Raw genomic sequence first — 19,237 nt, 5'->3', positions numbered from 1 at the left:
AGCCAAAGTGAGAAAAAAATGTTGGTGTGTGCAAAAAGTCTCTAAGTGTAGATGTAGATGAAGGCTGTATTTCAACAGTCAATAGTCGATGAAGGGAAGAAGAAAAAAAAAAACAGATCCTACAGATCGGAATGTACTCAATGAAATAGATTCCACCTGATCAGCAGAAAGCACCAAACCAGGGGTGTGCACGGGACTTCTCTGTCTGTATCTCTCGTAGGTTGGTTGGGAGGCTCGCCATCTCGGTGTTCAATGAAATCACAGAAAAAACCTGACCTGTTTATACAAACAGCATCTTAAGTTTCGAAAGCATTTACAAAATATTTCCTTTGGACAAAGCACAATATATACTACACATTCGTTAATCTATATGTAAAAAGTTTTCAAAAACCCTTTTTTTCATATTCAACATATATAAAACATATATATGAATATATAAGAATATGTCATCATGTGCAATATATTATTAAAGTGCTTAAATTGAATATTATATTACATCTCACACTCCTTCAGAAACTATTACACACATAAATCACTTCAGGACATCAATAAACATATATAACATTCATTTTTTTCAGTAAATTGAACAATATTAGACACTCACCAAATCCGGGGGGGGGGGGTTAATATACTTTTAACATCCCGCATCGGATTTTACAAGGGGTTCTCAATTAGTAGTCATCAGCGGCAATATCAACAATAACATTCTAAAAATAACCCAATATAGTTAGATAACAGGTCTACAACATATTATACATAATATTATTTGAATATTAGAAAGGATTATTTTGATATTTGCCTCAGATTGATCTTTGCTCACTCTCTCGTGATCAGCAATGTGTGTATCTCTCATTGCTCCCGCGTCTCGTCTCGATGACGTCACGTGCGGTCTCAATTTAGACTACATATATCATTTAAGCAATTTGTCACTTTATCAATTTATTATTTCATTATTTCACACTGCAATGACTTTAATCAGCTTTATGTTTAATATTTTCAACATTTTATTAGAATTATAATTATTTCAAAATTATATTATTTACTTTGTTTCTTATATAACTGAATTCTAACCTGTGTTACACCCTCCCCTCTTAAATCTATGCAAGTCCCTTTGCATAGCTAAAACTTAAGACTTTATAGCTTGGGGTGTCTTATTGGTTTGGGATGTTCTGCAAGTGATTCTACAAAAGCAGTGTTCAGTCCTTGAAGCAGGGATTGGATAATGGATATCATTGGGTTTCCCATTTCTGGGTAAGTCAGTCTTTTTGACTTCTGCTTCACTCTTTTGGACCTTCTTAACTGAATTTCATCCTCACTTGCACTTTGATCTGTTTCTTCCACAGGTTCAGCAAATTCAGCAGATTCAGCTGATTCTACTCCGCTTCTCCTCAATGGAACATCAGGTACACTTTCCTCAACTTGAACAGCTTGTGTGTTATCGTCCTTCTCGTTTTCATCAGGTACATCCAGTGTTTGCTGCTCTACTTGAGGTAAGTGGTTTCTTTCTTTCAGGTTTTCCTTTACAGGTCCTGTTCCACAGGATGAAGACTGGGTTTCAGGTAAGTACTGAATATCAGGTAAGTGTTCCATTTCAGATGAATCATTTCTTCTGGGTACATTTCTTGCATTCACAGTCTCTGAACCATGACTTGGGGCAGATGTTTGAATTTCAGAATCAGAGTTAGAAGAAACGTCTTTAGGTTCTCTGACCACACTGTACTCTCTGATGAACCTTTGTGTAGTCATGGCTGGAACTTCAGAGAATTGTGGTACATAGTCATCTTCATCGGAACTTTGATAGTTTTCCTGACATTCATCCGGTGCCTCATCTCTGTTTTGTCTGGTTACCCGCTTTTTCTGAGGTTTCGTTACATCAGTTTCTTCTTCCATCAGCGGCGGTAAGAATCCACAAGGTAACAACAAATCTCTGTGTAATGTTCGTAAGGGACCTTCTTGTCTTTCGGGTTTCACTGTATAGACAGGTAATTCACCAGTACGACTCACTACAATGTGTACCATGGGATCCCATCTGTCAGCTAATTTGTGTTTTCCGCGTACCCTCACATTTCTGACCAGGACACGGTCACCTTCCTCGAGAGAAGACTCAGTTACTTTACGGTCAAAGCGGACTTTGTTTCTTTCTGCGGTTTTGGCCGCATTCTTCTGGGCTAATTTGTAGCTCTCCTGAAGGTGAGTTTTTAATGACTGCACATATTGTGAATGGAATTTAGGACTGTCATGGTTCACTGTGGTGTTAAAAATCAAGTCTACTGGGAGTCTTGGTTGGCGTCCGAACATAAGTTCGTATGGTGTGAAACCGGTTGTCTCGTGCTTCGTGCAGTTATAAGCGTGCACAAGGGGTTTTACAAAGTCTTTCCAGCGAGTTTTCTCTTGAGTTTTCAAGGTACCGAGCATTCCTAGCAGCGTGCGGTTGAAACGCTCGACCGGGTTCCCTCTAGGATGGTACGGTGTAGTTCTGACTTTTCTGATACCAGCAATTTCACAGAGTTCTTTGATCGTTTTGGATTCAAAGTCGGGTCCTTGATCGCTGTGGAGCTTTTCAGGCACACCATAATGCACTATGAAGTTTTCCCACAGAGTTTTAGCAACCGTTCGGGCTTTTTGGTTTGGGGTGGGGATTGCGACCGCATACTTGGTGAAGAAGTCTGTTATTACCAAGATGTCTTTGGTGTTACTACGGTCGGGTTCCAATGACAAAAAGTCCATGCACACTAACTCTAGTGGCCGGGTAACTTGGATATTCACTAGAGGAGCGGCTCTTTCTGGTAAGGTTTTTCTGCACACACAGCGTTCACAGGTCTTGACTTTATTTTCGACATCCATGGCCATTCTGGGCCAATAGAATCGCGACCGGATGAGATCAAGGGTCCGTTCTATTCCCATGTGACCCATATTATCATGTAGACTCTTCATGATCATGGCTCTTAAGTCAGGTGGTAGAACAAGCTGGTAAGTTGTACAGTCTCCAACGGCTCTTTTACGATAGAGAACACCATCCTTTAACTCAAGTTTTCTCCATTCTCTCAACAGGAAAGGAAGTTCTGGAAGCTCACATCTCAGTGCAGGTAGGACAGCGTCGCCTGATTCCAATTGAAAAATTACTTCTCGCATGGCTGGGTCATTTCTCTGTTTTTCTTTCAACTCCTGTTCTGACATACAGGGAACAACTGAAGATCCTTCCATCAGCTCATAATCTTTGGGAATTGCATCTGGACTCATGGAAAGTGACTCAACAAGAGTGATACAATTACTGTCACCTGCTTGACATAAGGAATGTTTTTCATAGACTGCTTGGATTGCATCCATGGAAACTGAGATGGAATTGGCAGTTTCAGGTGAATGGTACAAAGTAAACTGGCGTATTCGATCTTGTTCCTTTTGAGATGTAGGATCATTTACCAGATCACCATGGGGTCGTCTAGACAGTGCATCCGCATCGAGATTGTTCTTTCCAGGTCGATACTGGAGAGTAAAGGAAAAGGTGGACAAAGCAGACAACCACCTATAGCTTGTTGCATCCAACTTGGCTGACGTTAAGACGTAAGTAAGGGGGTTACTGTCCGTGATCACCTTGAAACTGCTTCCATAAAGGTAATCGCAAAACTTTTCAGTAACTGCCCACTTCAAGGCTAGGAATTCCAGCTTGTGAGCAGGATACCGGGCTTCGCTCCTTGACAACCCTCGACTGGCGTATGCAATTACTCGTAGCACTCCCTCTTGCTCCTGATAGAGCGCTGCACCTAGTCCAGTGGTGCTCGCGTCTGTATGTAGCACATACGGCAACCCAGGATCTGCGAATCCTAACACTGGTGCTTCGGTAAGTTTTGAGATGAGTGTTTCGAATGCTTGCTGACAGTCAGCTGTCCATCGCTCTCCGAAAGGTATTTTGGGGTCAAGGTAAGTCCTCTCCTTACTTTTCATCCTGCAACTTTTCTGAAGCGGAGGATATCCCACAGTTAGTTCATTCAATGGCCTCACTATTTTCGCATAGTCCTTAATAAATCGCCGGTAATAACCGGAGAACCCTAGGAAGGAACGAAGCTCTTTCAAGTTCTTCGGACTTGGCCAGGTTTTGATGGCTTCTATCTTCTGGGGATCCGTCTCCACACCGTTTTCTGAGACGATGTGACCAAGATACTTCACTGACTTCTGGAAAAACTTGCATTTCTCCAACGAAAGCTTTAATCCATAATCTTTCAAACGTCCTAAAACATGAAGAAGACGTCTTTCGTGCTCTTCTAGGGTATCTGAGAAGACAATCAAATCGTCCAAGAACACTAGGACTTCTGAGAGGTTGATGTCACCCATGCACTTCTCCATCAGCCTTTGGAACGTGCTGGGAGCGTTTGTGATACCTTGGGGCATCCTATTAAACTCCCAAAAACCTAATGGGCACACAAAAGCGGTCTTGGGTTTGTCTTTCTCTTCTAGTTCGATCTGGTAATACCCAGATTTAAGATCGAGCACTGAGAACCATTTTGAACCTCGAAGTGCTGAAAAGGTTTCCTCCAAGTTGGGTAAGGCATATGCATCCTTGATAGTCTGCGTATTCAACTTGCGGTAGTCGATGCAAAGTCTTATATCGCCGTTCTTCTTCCTTACTACGACAATAGGGGAGGAGAAGGATGACTCCGATTCACGGATGATACCAGCATCAAGCAATTCCTCTAAATGTCTGCGGACAGCTTCAAGATCGTTGGGATGGATCGGTCTTGCTTTGTGCTTGAATGGGGTTTTGTCGTGTAATTTAATTGTGTGTTTCACTTTGCTCGTTTGTCCAACATCCATGTCGTGCAATGCAAAGACTTCGGGCATGGCGCACAGTTTCTGAGTGATTCTTCTCTTCCACTCTTCTGGCAAACTGGAATCACCGAAGTCAAAGCAAAGTTCTTTGGTGGATTTTGCATGGATACTTGACTCTGAGCAATCAGGTTGCACAACATTGTCCGACATTACTTTCTGCAGTGCATGAATATCTGCTATCACACTTTTCCCCGGGATGATGATATCATGCTCTGTCTCGTTCTTCAACACCACTGGGACTTTACGCGATGGATGCCGAGGTAGATTGAGTAAGCAACTGGCAACTAGCAATCCTCCTGGAAAAGGTGAATACGAAGGAGGTTCCATCACAGCCCATTTTTCGGCTACTTGTCCCTTTACACTCACCACTCCTTCAAGAACAACATTTTGACCCGCAGGAACAACAGTAGGGGTAACACCAGGAAGCCTAACGATTCCTATGCTGCTGTTTACTTTCTGCTGGCGCCTGTGTTTGATGGTCTGGATTACAGCTTTGTAACCAAATGGAATGGCTCGACAGACTGAATCATTTGTTTCAAGATATTTGTCATATGCGAGATCCAAGGTGTTCGTGCCTATTAGCACCTTTGGTTGGGCAGTGCCGCCGGTTTCTGGAATGACCAGGGCAAGAGTAGACACCTCAACATCAGATCCAAGAAAGTCTCTGGGGAATGCAATGCTCACTTCAACAAACCCCAGGTAGGGTACTGCTTGACCATTGGCTGCTTCTATTTCCAGCAGGTCATCTAGAGAAGTTATGCTTAGTCCAGGCAAATTCTGCTCATAAAACGAATGGGAAATGGTGGTCACTTGAGACCCTGTGTCAAGTAGACAAGAACAAGGTTTTCCCTCAATGTTCACTTGAGCAGTGCATTTCGTACCAATTAATCCTTTGGGTAGACCAACTGGATGGTTTCTATCATAGGACTTCAAGTTGCTCATGTTCACTGGTTTCTTGAGACTATTCTGACAAGTGACAGCCCTCGTACGTCTCGCTACAAAGGCTGGGCGGCGTTTAAAGTTCCTGAGGCACTTGGGCCATACTGACTATCCCATAGGACTTGACGTTCTCTCAACTGCTTTCTCTTATCGGTTACAAGGGACGGGTTTGGATCATTTTCACAAATTGAAACAACATGTCCGTCCTCGCCACATCGAAAGCAATAGCCTGGCTTAGGCCTGTGAGGTTGCTTATGGTCAGCTGTAGGAGGGTCTTTGCGAACTTGTGTGTTTGTTTGCTTCGATTTACTTGAATTGCTCTTTGGCTCGGAGTTCTTTTGTACTCTGAGCTTTGCCATCTGGCTCTGGAGCTCTGTGACTTGCTGCTTTAGCTCAAGAACAGGATCATTTGACGGCAACTCACTTTGTCTTGTCGGTTTGCTCCTCTGCTTAGCGAGCTGGCTCTGAAGTTTAGCGATTTGTTTCTTTAATTCGGCCACTTCTGTATGTTCTGACACTTCATTGTGGTTCAGATCAAAAGGGTTAGCAGTGACTACATGGGAACTGGCTCTTTGTCTCTGTACTCCTAAATGCTGCTTCATGCGACTTTCTTTTGTGGAGTATTTGTTTTCTTCACTGCGCAACTGCAGAAGTAGCTCAGGGAATGGAGGGGGTTCGTTCCTTTTTTGTTCAAGCTGAAGCTTGGCTATTAGCGTGTCATCCCAACAGCCCCGACAGAATTGTTTCAGGAGCTGTCGGTCAGCTTCATCAACAGGAATACCGCCTCTTTTCATCACTTTGAGAAGGTTGGTGTACAATCGTTGCAAGTACAAAGAAGGTTTTTCCCCTGCATTCTGTAACGTGTTCAGAAACTTAGCGAAGAGATCATCACCATCTTCTACGGTGTCGAAAGCAGAATCTAAAACATCAAGGTAAGCAGCAGGTAAGGCTTTTGCACCTAACTGCTTGACAATCTCTGACGCTGGCGGCAGCAGGCTGTCTAAGATCTTCCTGGAACGATGTAGGTCAGACAGTGAAGGATCTTGGAGAATTAACTCTACACTGTTGCGCCAGGTTTCATAATCAACTTCGCCAATAGGTCGGGGAACTTTGCCTGAGAAAACTCTTAGCCTGAATGACGCACTAGAGGTTGAAGCTCCATCACTTTTCACAATGTGCTCAATGATCATTCTTTGGACTTCAGGTGGGTTCACATCTTTTGTCTCAAGTGTGGGTGAGAAACTTCCTGTGCTAACTCTTTGGACTGTATCAGAGTTCCTTCTCTCATCTGAATGCTCAGTTCGCTTGGTTGGAAGCGGAATGTCAGGGGGAGAATAACCAGACATTTGAGATGACTCAAGATCATTGGCATCAGCTGGATTGTCAGCGACATCGGTTGCATTTGCAAGAAGCTGCTCTTTCAAGAGATCGTCGAAAGTTCTGCCACTGAGCTTTGCTATCCTCTTCAATTCAGCAAAATAATGGGTTGTGGCACTCTCAGTAACTGCTGACGTATAGACACTTGATAGAAGCTTTATGTGGTAAGCAACATTGTGTGGGCTCTTGAAAGTGTAGGGCAACAGAGGTTTGAGAGCCACTATTGCAGAACCACTGCTATACTCTACAATGACTTCTCTATGGTAAGGTGATTTGGGATCGTCTATGGTAAGGTGTCTATGGATACTACCATATTTTTTCAGGAAGTCAGTTAGATCTTCGTCAATTTCTGTGTTGGTCAGTCCACTAATTATTACTGCGTTTTCAATTAAAACGTTTTCAAGATCAATTACTTCCATTTTGACTCTTATTTGCACCACTTAGTTTGATTTTTTTTTTTTTTCTTTTGTCTTTTGTGTCCTTCAGAATTTTAAAATTTACAACTATACCACTCCTGGCTGCTGGCTCGCCACTTCTGTAACATGGAAGTTACTGTAACAGGGACAGGTCGCTCTTAGCACCTAACGCTGGACCAGATTCTAGGTTCGTTACAGGAGGGTAAGTAACCGGAACACACGAGGACACAGATAATAACTGAAAATGTCTTTGTATTTTGTTTGAGCAAAAAAAAAAAATAAAAACAATTGTAACACAGTCACAATAACAATTAAATAAAATAAATAAAACCAAATGAAATGATTGTTTCTTTTCAATGCCCTGTTGTTGTTGTTTTTTTTGTTGTTGTTTATATCTTTGAGCTCTGTTTACTATTTGCTTCTAGTTATTATATAGTTATTGTTTATCTTTCAGTTGTTTAGTTTCTAATTTAGTTTATAGATATTCAGTTTCACTATTTTTAGTTTAATAAGAGTTTTCCTTATCTTTGGGTTATTAGTTTGTTTTTTTTTGTTCAACACTTTTACATTTTACTCATAGAAAAGATTAACCCAAATTGAAACAAATGAGGAAAAAAAAATACATCACAGTAGTACAATTCGAACAATTCGAAAACAATTCAACTCTTCAAACAATATAACAGTCTGAATGTTCCTTTGTCAGCCAAAGTGAGAAAAAAATGTTGGTGTGTGCAAAAAGTCTCTAAGTGTAGATGTAGATGAAGGCTGTATTTCAACAGTCAATAGTCGATGAAGGGAAGAAGAAAAAAAAAACAGATCCTACAGATCGGAATGTACTCAATGAAATAGATTCCACCTGATCAGCAGAAAGCACCAAACCAGGGGTGTGCACGGGACTTCTCTGTCTGTATCTCTCGTAGGTTGGTTGGGAGGCTCGCCATCTCGGTGTTCAATGAAATCACAGAAAAAACCTGACCTGTTTATACAAACAGCATCTTAAGTTTCGAAAGCATTTACAAAATATTTCCTTTGGACAAAGCACAATATATACTACACATTCGTTAATCTATATGTAAAAAGTTTTCAAAAACCCTTTTTTTCATATTCAACATATATAAAACATATATATGAATATATAAGAATATGTCATCATGTGCAATATATTATTAAAGTGCTTAAATTGAATATTATATTACATCTCACACTCCTTCAGAAACTATTACACACATAAATCACTTCAGGACATCAATAAACATATATAACATTCATTTTTTTCAGTAAATTGAACAATATAATAAACTCAACAAATCCGTGTAGGGGTGGGTTAATATACTTTTAACATCCCGCATCGGATTTTACAAGGGGTTCTCAATTAGTAGTCATCAGCGGCAATATCAACAATAACATTCTAAAAATAACCCAATATAGTTAGATAACAGGTCTACAACATATTATACATAATATTATTTGAATATTAGAAAGGATTATTTTGATATTTGCCTCAGATTGATCTTTGCTCACTCTCTCGTGATCAGCAATGTGTGTATCTCTCATTGCTCCCGCGTCTCGTCTCGATGACGTCACGTGCGGTCTCAATTTAGACTACATATATCATTTAAGCAATTTGTCACTTTATCAATTTATTATTTCATTATTTCACACTGCAATGACTTTAATCAGCTTTATGTTTAATATTTTCAACATTTTATTAGAATTATAATTATTTCAAAATTATATTATTTACTTTGTTTCTTATATAACTGAATTCTAACCTGTGTTACATAATGTATTAACTAACATGAACTAACCATGAGCAATACATTTGTTACTGTATTTACTAATCTTCGTTAACGTTAGTTATTGAAAATACAGTTCATTGTTTGTTCATGTTACTTCACAGGTGCATTAACTAATGTTAACAAGATTTTAATAATGTATTAGTTAATGTTGAAATTAACATTAACGATTAATGAATGCTGTAGAAGTGCAGTTCATTATTAGTTCATGTTAACTAATGTTGTTAACTAATGATTGTAATTATTGTAAAGTGTTACCAATTAAATATGCTCAATTACACAAATATACTTTATTTAATATTTAATTCGTTTGAGCTGCGCCCTCTACTGTACAGGCATGAATCTGCATTTCCTTCAGCCTTATTCATTTAACTTTTGGTGAACATTTGCCAAAAATACAAACAAGCAAGCCCAGCCAAAATGTGAAAATGTAATGCATTACTTTACATAAAAAGTAACTAATTAAGGCAATTAGTTACTTTTTTTAGGGAGTAATGCAATATTGTAATGCATTACTTCTAAAAGTAACTTTCCCCAACACTGCTTTTAAACACAATTACTTATCTGTTCATTTACACACCTTTAGAAAGTACAATGCATTAAAACACACGACAAACAACCAATTTCAGATGTAACAATGAATTTGCTGATATTATAACGCATTTTAACTTTGGTTACAATTATTTATGAAAATATATAATGCATTATAAAGTACATTATGAATACCTTCATAATGCATTATACATAAAGCTTTTAAGTAAAGTGTTGCCATTTTTATGTCCCAAAGAGAGCCACTCTCTGATTTAAACATGCATGTGGGTACGCGGCACACGTTAAGCATTTTGTATTGCATACTACACTATATGCAGTACACAGTATGACACTATAGTAGTATTTCACTCAGTGTTCATAAAGGAAGGCAGTTGTGAGAAACTGGCCAAAGTGTCAAACCACTAGGCTCGTGCAGAGCTGTGGCTGGAACCAATCGGTAACACGTCCATTCCAGGCGGCCAGATGGTCAGTTTCTCGGCTAAAGCGAGCGTGCCAGAACTGATGGCTTTGTCAGTTAGTCTGGGCCTGTAAGTGGAGATGTTAGCTGAACTGTGTTGTTAACATTTCCAAGCTGAGTGAATTCCAGCACTGATCTAATGGCATGTCAAGAGTAAATAAAGAGGATTATTATGGTTAAAGGACGTCCATTAACCTACACGGGCTGTAGTGATCCGTAGTGAAGAACAAGAACAAATTTAAGTATATATTGCACACGTTTTTAAGCATTAAATCATTTAAAGATAGAGAAAAGAACCATTGTGCGTCTCCAAGCAACACATAGCAATGTTTGGTTCCTAAATGAGTGATTCAGTGATCCATTCATAATTTGATTCCTGTTTGAATGAATCAGTTGGATGAATGATTCAATGACTCACTCAAGGTTTTTGTTTTACATTTAAAGCTTCATTTAAAAAAAACAACATTTGTTCATATATAAATGTTCAAAATATTATCTTTAAAACATTAATCGCATAACAGTATTTATGCAATTGTAATTGCACAGTAAATACTGCTTCTGTGCCACTTCTGCGGTGTAAAACTGAATTTTTTTGACTATTTCACTTGATGGGTAACAGCTTGTGGTGTTTTTTTTAATTATATATAAGAATTTGACATAAAAGACGATGCATACATATAATAAGGTTAGAAAAAATGACATATAATGGTAAAAATGCCCCTGAAATCAATGTAAGTTGGAAAAAGTTAATTTCTGTCACTGCTGTGAACTAACAACCACACAGTATAAGAAAAATATGAAAACTTGTCCACGACAGGCCTAAACAAACCAAGATACCAGCACAAAAACACCCTACATCGTCTAATTATCGACAATATCCCATAAAATACTGAGATATCATTTTTTGTCATTATCGCACACCTCAAAGAATTTCATCTCTCTGTTTTCTGTAGAAATGTACAAAGTGTATTGACACACTATGTTGTTTGTTGTTGTACATGTCAGTAAAGTCTCATCCTGCCCAAATGGGCGGCTTTTAACCAAATAAATGCATTTAATTAAAAAGCATTTTATTGTTCATTTAAATCAGTTAAGAATCAAATGAACAGATATCTTTTTTTCCACAACCATACTGACTCCATTTCACCGCTGCCAGTGATGCTAACGTCTCCAGACAAGCCAGACATTCCCCTGTGATTAGCCGTTTCACATGTGTGCAAGCGAGCGATCGGAGACGTTTTAGCGGACAGGTCCGGGGATATTTCCGCAATGCAGATCTGTCGACGGAGGTGTGAGGTCAACGCAAGTGTCTCCGAGCCAGATAAACCTCGGGGAATCAACAAAAACAGGAAAAAACTGGAAAAACAATCTGCATCATTCCTCAAATCAGTGACAACTCGTGTTGAAAGACTTGAGGTCAAATTCGGCACTTATTAATCGAGAGAGGAGATGAAGAAAACGAAGATGAGGGAAGGAAGCAGATGCGAGTAGATCCATTAGCTTCTCTTTCTCGCCTTTAAGCAGGAGATCACGGATGACTGAATGATTGGCTTGCGGCCCACATCGCTCTGGGCTCGAGGATGAGCAGTTAACGCTCCACTGACCTCGGCGCTGTGGAAGAACAGCAGACCGACAGCAGGCAGGAGATCTCGGGTGTTCTCTGGCCGAACGCTGGGCTTAAAATGGGCCGAAGAAGAGCCAACTGCAGCCTGGCAAACAGTATCAAGAAATTCACCTTTTCTGAAAGGCGGCCTTCCTGACACACACAGATAGGTCTTGCCTCACTCCGGGACTCCCATGATGCCAGACGAGAGAATTAGACAGCAGCTGTGACTCTAATACGGCCGCCAAGTTACAAATGTGTGAGTGTACTCTTAAAAAATAAAGGTTCCAAAACTGTTCACTTCTATATTAAAATCTCCTCATAATTTCCTTATCCCCATGTCATCCAAGATGTTCATGTCTTTCTTTCTTCAGTGGAAAAGAAATTAAGGTTTCTGAGAAAAACATTCCAGGGTTTTTCTCCATATAGTGGACTTCACTGGGGTTCAACGGGTTGAAGGTCCAAATGTCAGTTTCAGTGCAGCTTCAAAGAGCTCTACATGATCCCAGACGAGGAATAACTAATTCTCATAAGAACTTTTCTCATATTCGGCAGAAGAGAGAAGTGAATCGCTGTTTCACAGCATGTGATTGGCTACTGATGTCACACTTTCACATGCACATGCTCCATAGTTTTGTATAAACTCAGGTTCAACTCAGAGAAAGTTGATTGGTTTGGTTTTGTCAACTCGAAACTAATCCTGCAACTACCATCATGTTACGGTCCCCTGATGAGTTTAGTGCCATAAATCCTATCATGGTTAATGAATATGTGTTTGTATCCTTTCTTACCTCTGTCCGTGTCATACAGGAATACGAATCTGTTCCAGTCGTAATGGTCGAGAAGACTCAGTAGCGCCCCCCGGATGGACGGACGCAGCTGCAGCACGAACTGTGTCTCGCCCTCCGCAGGGAAACTGGGCGTCACCAGAGAGATGTGCAGCGCACTGCAGAACGACGTCAACGTGTGAACCGAGCGCTTATCGTACAGGCCGAATATCGCGAAGACTCCTCGGGAATACTGCGAACAAACTGCAAAGAAAGAGAGAGTCATATTGTTAGTGCACAAAGAACATATCACACAGTAATGAACAAGAAGAAAATACAAACAAAATACATAAACACTAGGGTTAGGACAATACATCAATTCTCGATTCGCTATACCAAGAATTCTGATATTTTCCAATGTAACGCGATTCTCTCTCAAATCGATTCTGAGCTTAGTTTTTAACAGCAGGTGGCGCTACATGCTTTAGAAACATCTGTAAGTTACTCTGCTTGCGTCCTGTTCTTTTACACACACCACTTAAACCTAAAATAATCATTCATAAAGTTCGAAAAGGTTGAAGTGAATTCCAAGGGTGTTCGCAGTGGGCTGTTTACATTAATCTCGTGTCATTAAAGCATTCTGAGCCGAGGTGCGAGTATATACTTACATGACTCAGCCGAACGCACAAGCACTCTCCAGCACTCTTCTTCATGAGCATTTGAGTGTGTGGTTAAAAACTAGCCTAGAGCGCCACCTGCTGTTAAAACTAAGCTCAGATTTGATTTGAAAGAGAAAATATCAAAATAGATCCAGAATAATTTTATTGTGAATTGAGAATTGATGTAAAAAATCTGAAAAAAAGTGGTATTTATATTATATATGTTATGTGCAATGCTTTGCTATATATAAATTGCCAAGCGAGTAAAAATTGCCGTTTTTATATGAAACGGTGCAATGTTGTGAGAACATGAACATATGTGAACGACGCTCGGGACAGTTGACTGGTCTGCGCTGCATCGTCACGAAAGTTTAAGCCTTGCCAATTTAAATATTCAAGCACATGAAGACACGAAAGAGCACAATCTGTTACTCATGCACTGTGTGGGAAGTTTAGTGTGCGCGAACATTCGAAGCGAACGCCAAGAAAGCCGTGTCTCAGACAGCGTGTGAATACTGAAATGAGCTCTGTTTCGAGTCTTCTCGCGCTTGAACGGACATATTCACACAAAATTATGTCAAAAAATCTTGGTGAGTATCATAGTAAACATAGTGGGTTACTGCTTGAGTGATCATAACAGTCGAGAAAGACATTGCATGTGTACAGTATCAGTATATTGGATCCGTGCATTTGGTCTTAAAGTGACAGCAGCCTAATATTTCTGCTGCTGTCTGTGTTTTTAATGTTAAGCAAACAACAGACTTACTGCAAAAAATCACTCAATGCTCTTGACTGAATAACTGTTAACTTTTATAAGGATCAAACTATGTTTAATTTGTACAGTGAAGACTATCTAGTTAGTTATTTTATATGTTATGTATACAATATATATTATTTGCACACAATGTAGTTGCATTGCATTACAATGTAGTTTTTGAATTTGCATTGTTTAATTTTCATTACAATATTGTAAAAATGGCAGAAATCTTACAATATGCTACAATAGGATTTATTGTCTTCATACAAAATATATTTTCTTCTTTTGATTTTGAGGTGAAACATGACCATGTTCTTGACAGAATTCGTGAGATTTAAGTTCAATAATAAACACATTTTACCATGTTTTTCTAAGCGAAAGAGGGAGACTTCAGTAGTCAGTGTTTAATCTTCAAAGGAGTTGAGCACATTTCATTGATTCCAGCACACACACACACACACACACACACACACACACACACACACACACACACACACACACACACACACACACACACACACACACACACACAGTTTGTCTGTCGGTTCTTTTGATGTAAGTTTATAACATTGCATTTTTCTGTCGCTTTCTATGAATGACATACTCTGGTTTTTCACTGCAGGATCAAACAGACTCTTCCTGCTCTACTCTTTTATTCGTCACTCAGGTGTTTCTATCATAACAGTCTTTCTCTGAAACTCAATATCGTCTCTCTAAAGTGTTTGTCAGCGGCGTTTGTAAAATGTTGATAAAAAGATGTGAAAAACATCCATCCCTCTGTCTGTCAAAGGACCTGTTGGCATGATGGCAGTATTGATGATGAAAAATAATATGAATTTCTGTATCATAATGTACTGTCTGATTCTTCAACAGACCAATTAATGGAAGGACGAACCGCCTGTCCAGTTATTTATAGACTGAACGCCACTCTCTACTCACAGGGGGAAAAAATATCAGCACGGATGGTCACCATGGAGATACAGGCGACAGTTTGTAAAAGTGCTGTGATGATCAGGACGGACAGATTATAGAGGAAGGTATGAAGGAAGAATAATAGTTTATTTATACAATGTTAACTGGGGAAAAAAAACAATGCCTTGTCAGAGACTCTTGATTTTTCACTAGCAACCACCCAGAAACCCCTAGCAAAAAACAAAAAAAAGTTAATTACTTCGAAACAAAATATATATATTAAAAAAAAAAAAAAAAAAAAAACATATTTCAGCTAGTTACCAAGGCAACATTTCTCATTTTCATTTACACTGGAAAAAGAAATAAAAAAAATTCTGACAGTTTTTTTATAAAACAAAGATTATTAGAGCACTTTTTTTTTTACAAAGAATACTATTTCAGTGTTATTCTTGTTTAAATTTCACATTTAATTAAATGCGTTACTTGCCATTTATTTGTAATAATTTGTGAAATTAACTAGCAATTTTAGAGCTGAAATATATTTTTTCACCATTTTTTTTCAGTGTAGTTTAACTTGATATAAATAAAACTGAAAACTGAAATAAAAATGTATACATGTATAAATCAAAACTAATACAAATTAAAAAAAAAACACTTTAAGTTGCCATTATCAATCATTGTTTAAATTAATGATCAAATAATTGAATAATCATTAAATCTGAAGCGGGTGGTGCTACTAAGTTGTAATGTTACATAACCACTTGTTTAACCAACACCAAATAGGTGTCATTTTAAAGCTTTAGGAGTGAATATAGGGAATATGACCATCACTTAAATTTGCTGACATATTGAAAGTTCTCTAATTTCATAGAGTTGCATAGAGCTGAAATAACTGCTTTACATTAAAATGTGATCTGTAAAATATTTGTTTCAGTTAGAGACCAATCTATACCAAGTATTTGTAAGAAAAAGTGCCGCCGACACATGTAGACAGTATACACATGATGCTTTTGAGCCATGTTTTTGTTTGTAACTTCACAAAACATTAGTAGATTACATCTTTATTTAGAGCATGAAATCACAGACGTCGGGTCGTAAGAATTGTAACATAGTTTAGAAAACTAGTCTGTCCGAATAGGGCTATAGTATCTTAAAGGAAAACTCCACTTTTTTTGGAAATAGGCTCATTTTCCAACTCCCCTAGAGTTAAACAGTTGAGTTTTACCATTTACGAATCCATTCAGCGGATCTCCGGGTCTGGTGGTAACACTTTTAACATAGCTTAGCATAGTTCATTGAATCTGATTAGACTTTGCTGCTGCCGTATCATGGCTGCAGCAGGCGCAATGATATCCATTCAGATTGGCTGAATGGATTCGAAAACGGTAAAACTCAACTGTTTAACTCTAGGGGAGTTGGAAAATGAGCCTATTTTCAAAAAAAGTGGAGTGTTTCTTTAAAGAGGACCTATATTGCCCCTTTTACAAGATGTCTCTGGTGTCTCCAGAATGCATCTGTGAAGTTTCAGCTCAAAATCCCCCACAGATCATTTATTATAGCTTGTCAAATTTGAACAAAAACACGCCGTTTTTGTGTGTGTCCCTTTAAATGCAAATGAGCTGCTGCTCCAGAAGAGGGCGAAGCTTTAACAGCTCAACAACAACAAAGCTGGAGAATCTCACGTAGCCAAAATGAGGAAAGTGTTCAGCCTTACATTGTTCAAACCGGAGTCGACACTGATGGAGAGACTCAGGAAGAAGTTACAACTTTTAGACGTTTCTGAATGGTTAGTGGATAAATTGATGTAGTTGCTGTGGAGTTGATTCAACTCATCCACTAGCATGTGGCGTCATGTTCATCTTTTGTGTTGAATTGATCCTCGTTTGTGAAGCAGTCCGGCGTAAAATGACGGCATGAACAACAACATTCTACTACAACAACTCTTCCTCTTCTCTAAAGCAGCCCAACATGGCCCCGCCCCCTTTGTTGTGTGTTCTCGGGGGCGGGGTTTATGTAAATTTTAGGGTTTCTGATGTCAGCTTGTTGTAGTCCCTACGAAATCATGATCAACGACCCCTTTAATGAAATACTAAAATAACACTGATTGTGGATGATTCATCATATTGTTATCAAATAACTTGCTCCACCTTTGAATTAAAGTTCGGCCTTCTTACTTCCCCAACCCATCCAATCACCTGCCTCTATTCTGCCAATAATGCTCACTTCTCACAATCCAGTCAATCCCGATGGACAGAATCAAGTTTTGTCCTACATTCTTCTTCTTACTGAATATCCCGTTTCTCTCAATGTTACGTCAGGGTTGTGAAAAGTGTTTCATGTCGACTTCAGTGGCATCAGAGACGTCTCTCTCTGTCTGTCTGGCTCTGTTTCTGTTAAAAGAGGCCGCTTTTACAGTGTTGTGTTCTGTGACTGTTATAGTCGCTTGTCCTGTGGGGAAAGAGAAGAGCGGATCTTTTTTAACACAGCCTTGAGGTGTCTGTGCCTCATGTTTTTAAGAGAGTGTGTGTGTGTGTGTGTGTGTGTGTGTGTGTGTGTGTGTGTGTGTGTGTGTGTGTGTGTGTGTGTGTGTGTGTGTGTGTGTGTGCTTTTTAACAACCTTCAGGGGTGTGATGAAAACGCAGTACAGTCTGTGCTAACACTGATGTCACTCTGTTAAACCTTCTAAATTTAATACACCAGTCGACCTGACCTTTTGTCAGCCACACTTACTGTATCAATCTTTTATATTCTGGTGATGAATGTATGAAATCACCTTTTGCCACAGAAATAATTGAGCGAGCTCTCTATTTATTCTATTCATTCAGAGATGTGAAACTATTCCACCTTTCCCTGTCCTTATCCTGACACCATGCCCTAACCAGGTACACATATTTGTTTAGAGTTATGTTCTGTTCTCACTGAAGGTGAAGTATTGTGCAAAGTGACAAAATTCACAGCCAATGAGAATGTACTGTCATGTGCTGCAGGAACCAATGCAATTCCATTGTGGGTGGAGCTACATGGTGCATTACTGCCCGCCCACTTTTTTTCCCCATAGGGAGATTTTAAAGGTGCCATAGAACGTCTTTTCAAAAGATGTAATATAAGTTTAAGGTGTCCCCTGAATGTGTCTGTGAAGTTTCAGCTCAAAATACCCCATAGATTTTTTTTAAATAATTTTTTTTAACTGCCTATTTTGGGGCATCATTAACTAAGCACCGATTCAGGCTGCGGCCCCTTTAAATCTCGCGCTCCCTGCCCCCTGAGCTCTCGACTCTAAGTGCAGTTATACAGTGCATTTACAAAGTTCACACAGCTAATATAACAATCAAATGGATCTTTACAAGATGTTCGTCATGCATACTCCATGCATGCGTCGGATTATGTGAGTATAGTATTTATTTGGATGTTTACGTTTGATTCTGAATGAGTTTGAGGCTGTATGCTCTGTGGCTAATGGCTAATGCTACACTGTTGGAGAGATTTACAAAGAATGAAATTGTGTTTATGAATTATAGAGACTGCAAGTGTTTAAAAATGAAAATGTCTCCGTGAATACAGTAAGAAACGATGGTAACTTTAACCACATTTAACAGTACATTAGCAACATGCTAACGAAACATTTAGAAAGACAATTTACAAATATCACTAAAAGTATCATGTAATACGTCATTTGCAGTACTTTGCAGTGGGCGGAGCTAAAGAGCTATTCTGCAGCATGTTGAACTCTCTGATTGGTATATTTTCTGTACAGCATCATGGGTAATGTAGTTTTCCATCATGAATTCCATTCCGCTGTCTGACTAAAGCCAAGTTTACACTACAGGACTTTTAACATCGACAGATCGCTGTGCTGTTCAGACTACATGACTTGCTGTGGAGTCTTGAAGTCGTTGTGGTGTTCACACGTAAATGATCCGCAACAGGAGGTTACACACTACAGGAGCTGATGAAAACTGTTACCCAACGACTTTATTTGAAAATGGATGTTGGGAGGAAATTAAATTTTGAATTAAATTTAAAATAACTGTTTCACACATAAGTTTAAAACATTCTGGCTGACCTCACGTTAAGGCGACTGTTATTTTAGAATGTTTCCCTTTATTGTTTCCATGACTATGCGTCATGCTTGTCACGTGACACACCGCTGCCAGTTGTATAGTTATAGCTATATAGTT

At 39.1% G+C, this 19,237-nt stretch overlaps 1 protein-coding gene across 2 annotated transcripts in view; it reads right to left on the bottom strand.

The window, feature by feature from the left end:
- Positions 1-19,237, bottom strand: part of gria4a (glutamate receptor, ionotropic, AMPA 4a) — a 106,422-nt gene that overhangs the window by 70,496 nt on the left and 16,689 nt on the right. For both annotated transcript variants that reach the window (XM_067365003.1, XM_067365002.1), the window contains exon 3: positions 12,756-12,995. In XM_067365003.1, coding sequence (XP_067221104.1) covers positions 12,756-12,995 — 240 coding nt within the window. The remainder of the gene's footprint in view (positions 1-12,755; positions 12,996-19,237) is intronic.

The sequence above is a fragment of the Chanodichthys erythropterus genome, chromosome 17 (assembly GCF_024489055.1).
Source record: "Chanodichthys erythropterus isolate Z2021 chromosome 17, ASM2448905v1, whole genome shotgun sequence".
NCBI lineage: Eukaryota > Metazoa > Chordata > Actinopteri > Cypriniformes > Xenocyprididae > Chanodichthys > Chanodichthys erythropterus.
Note: the sequence above shows the minus strand (reverse complement) of the source record. Positions and strands in the feature narration are given on the sequence as shown.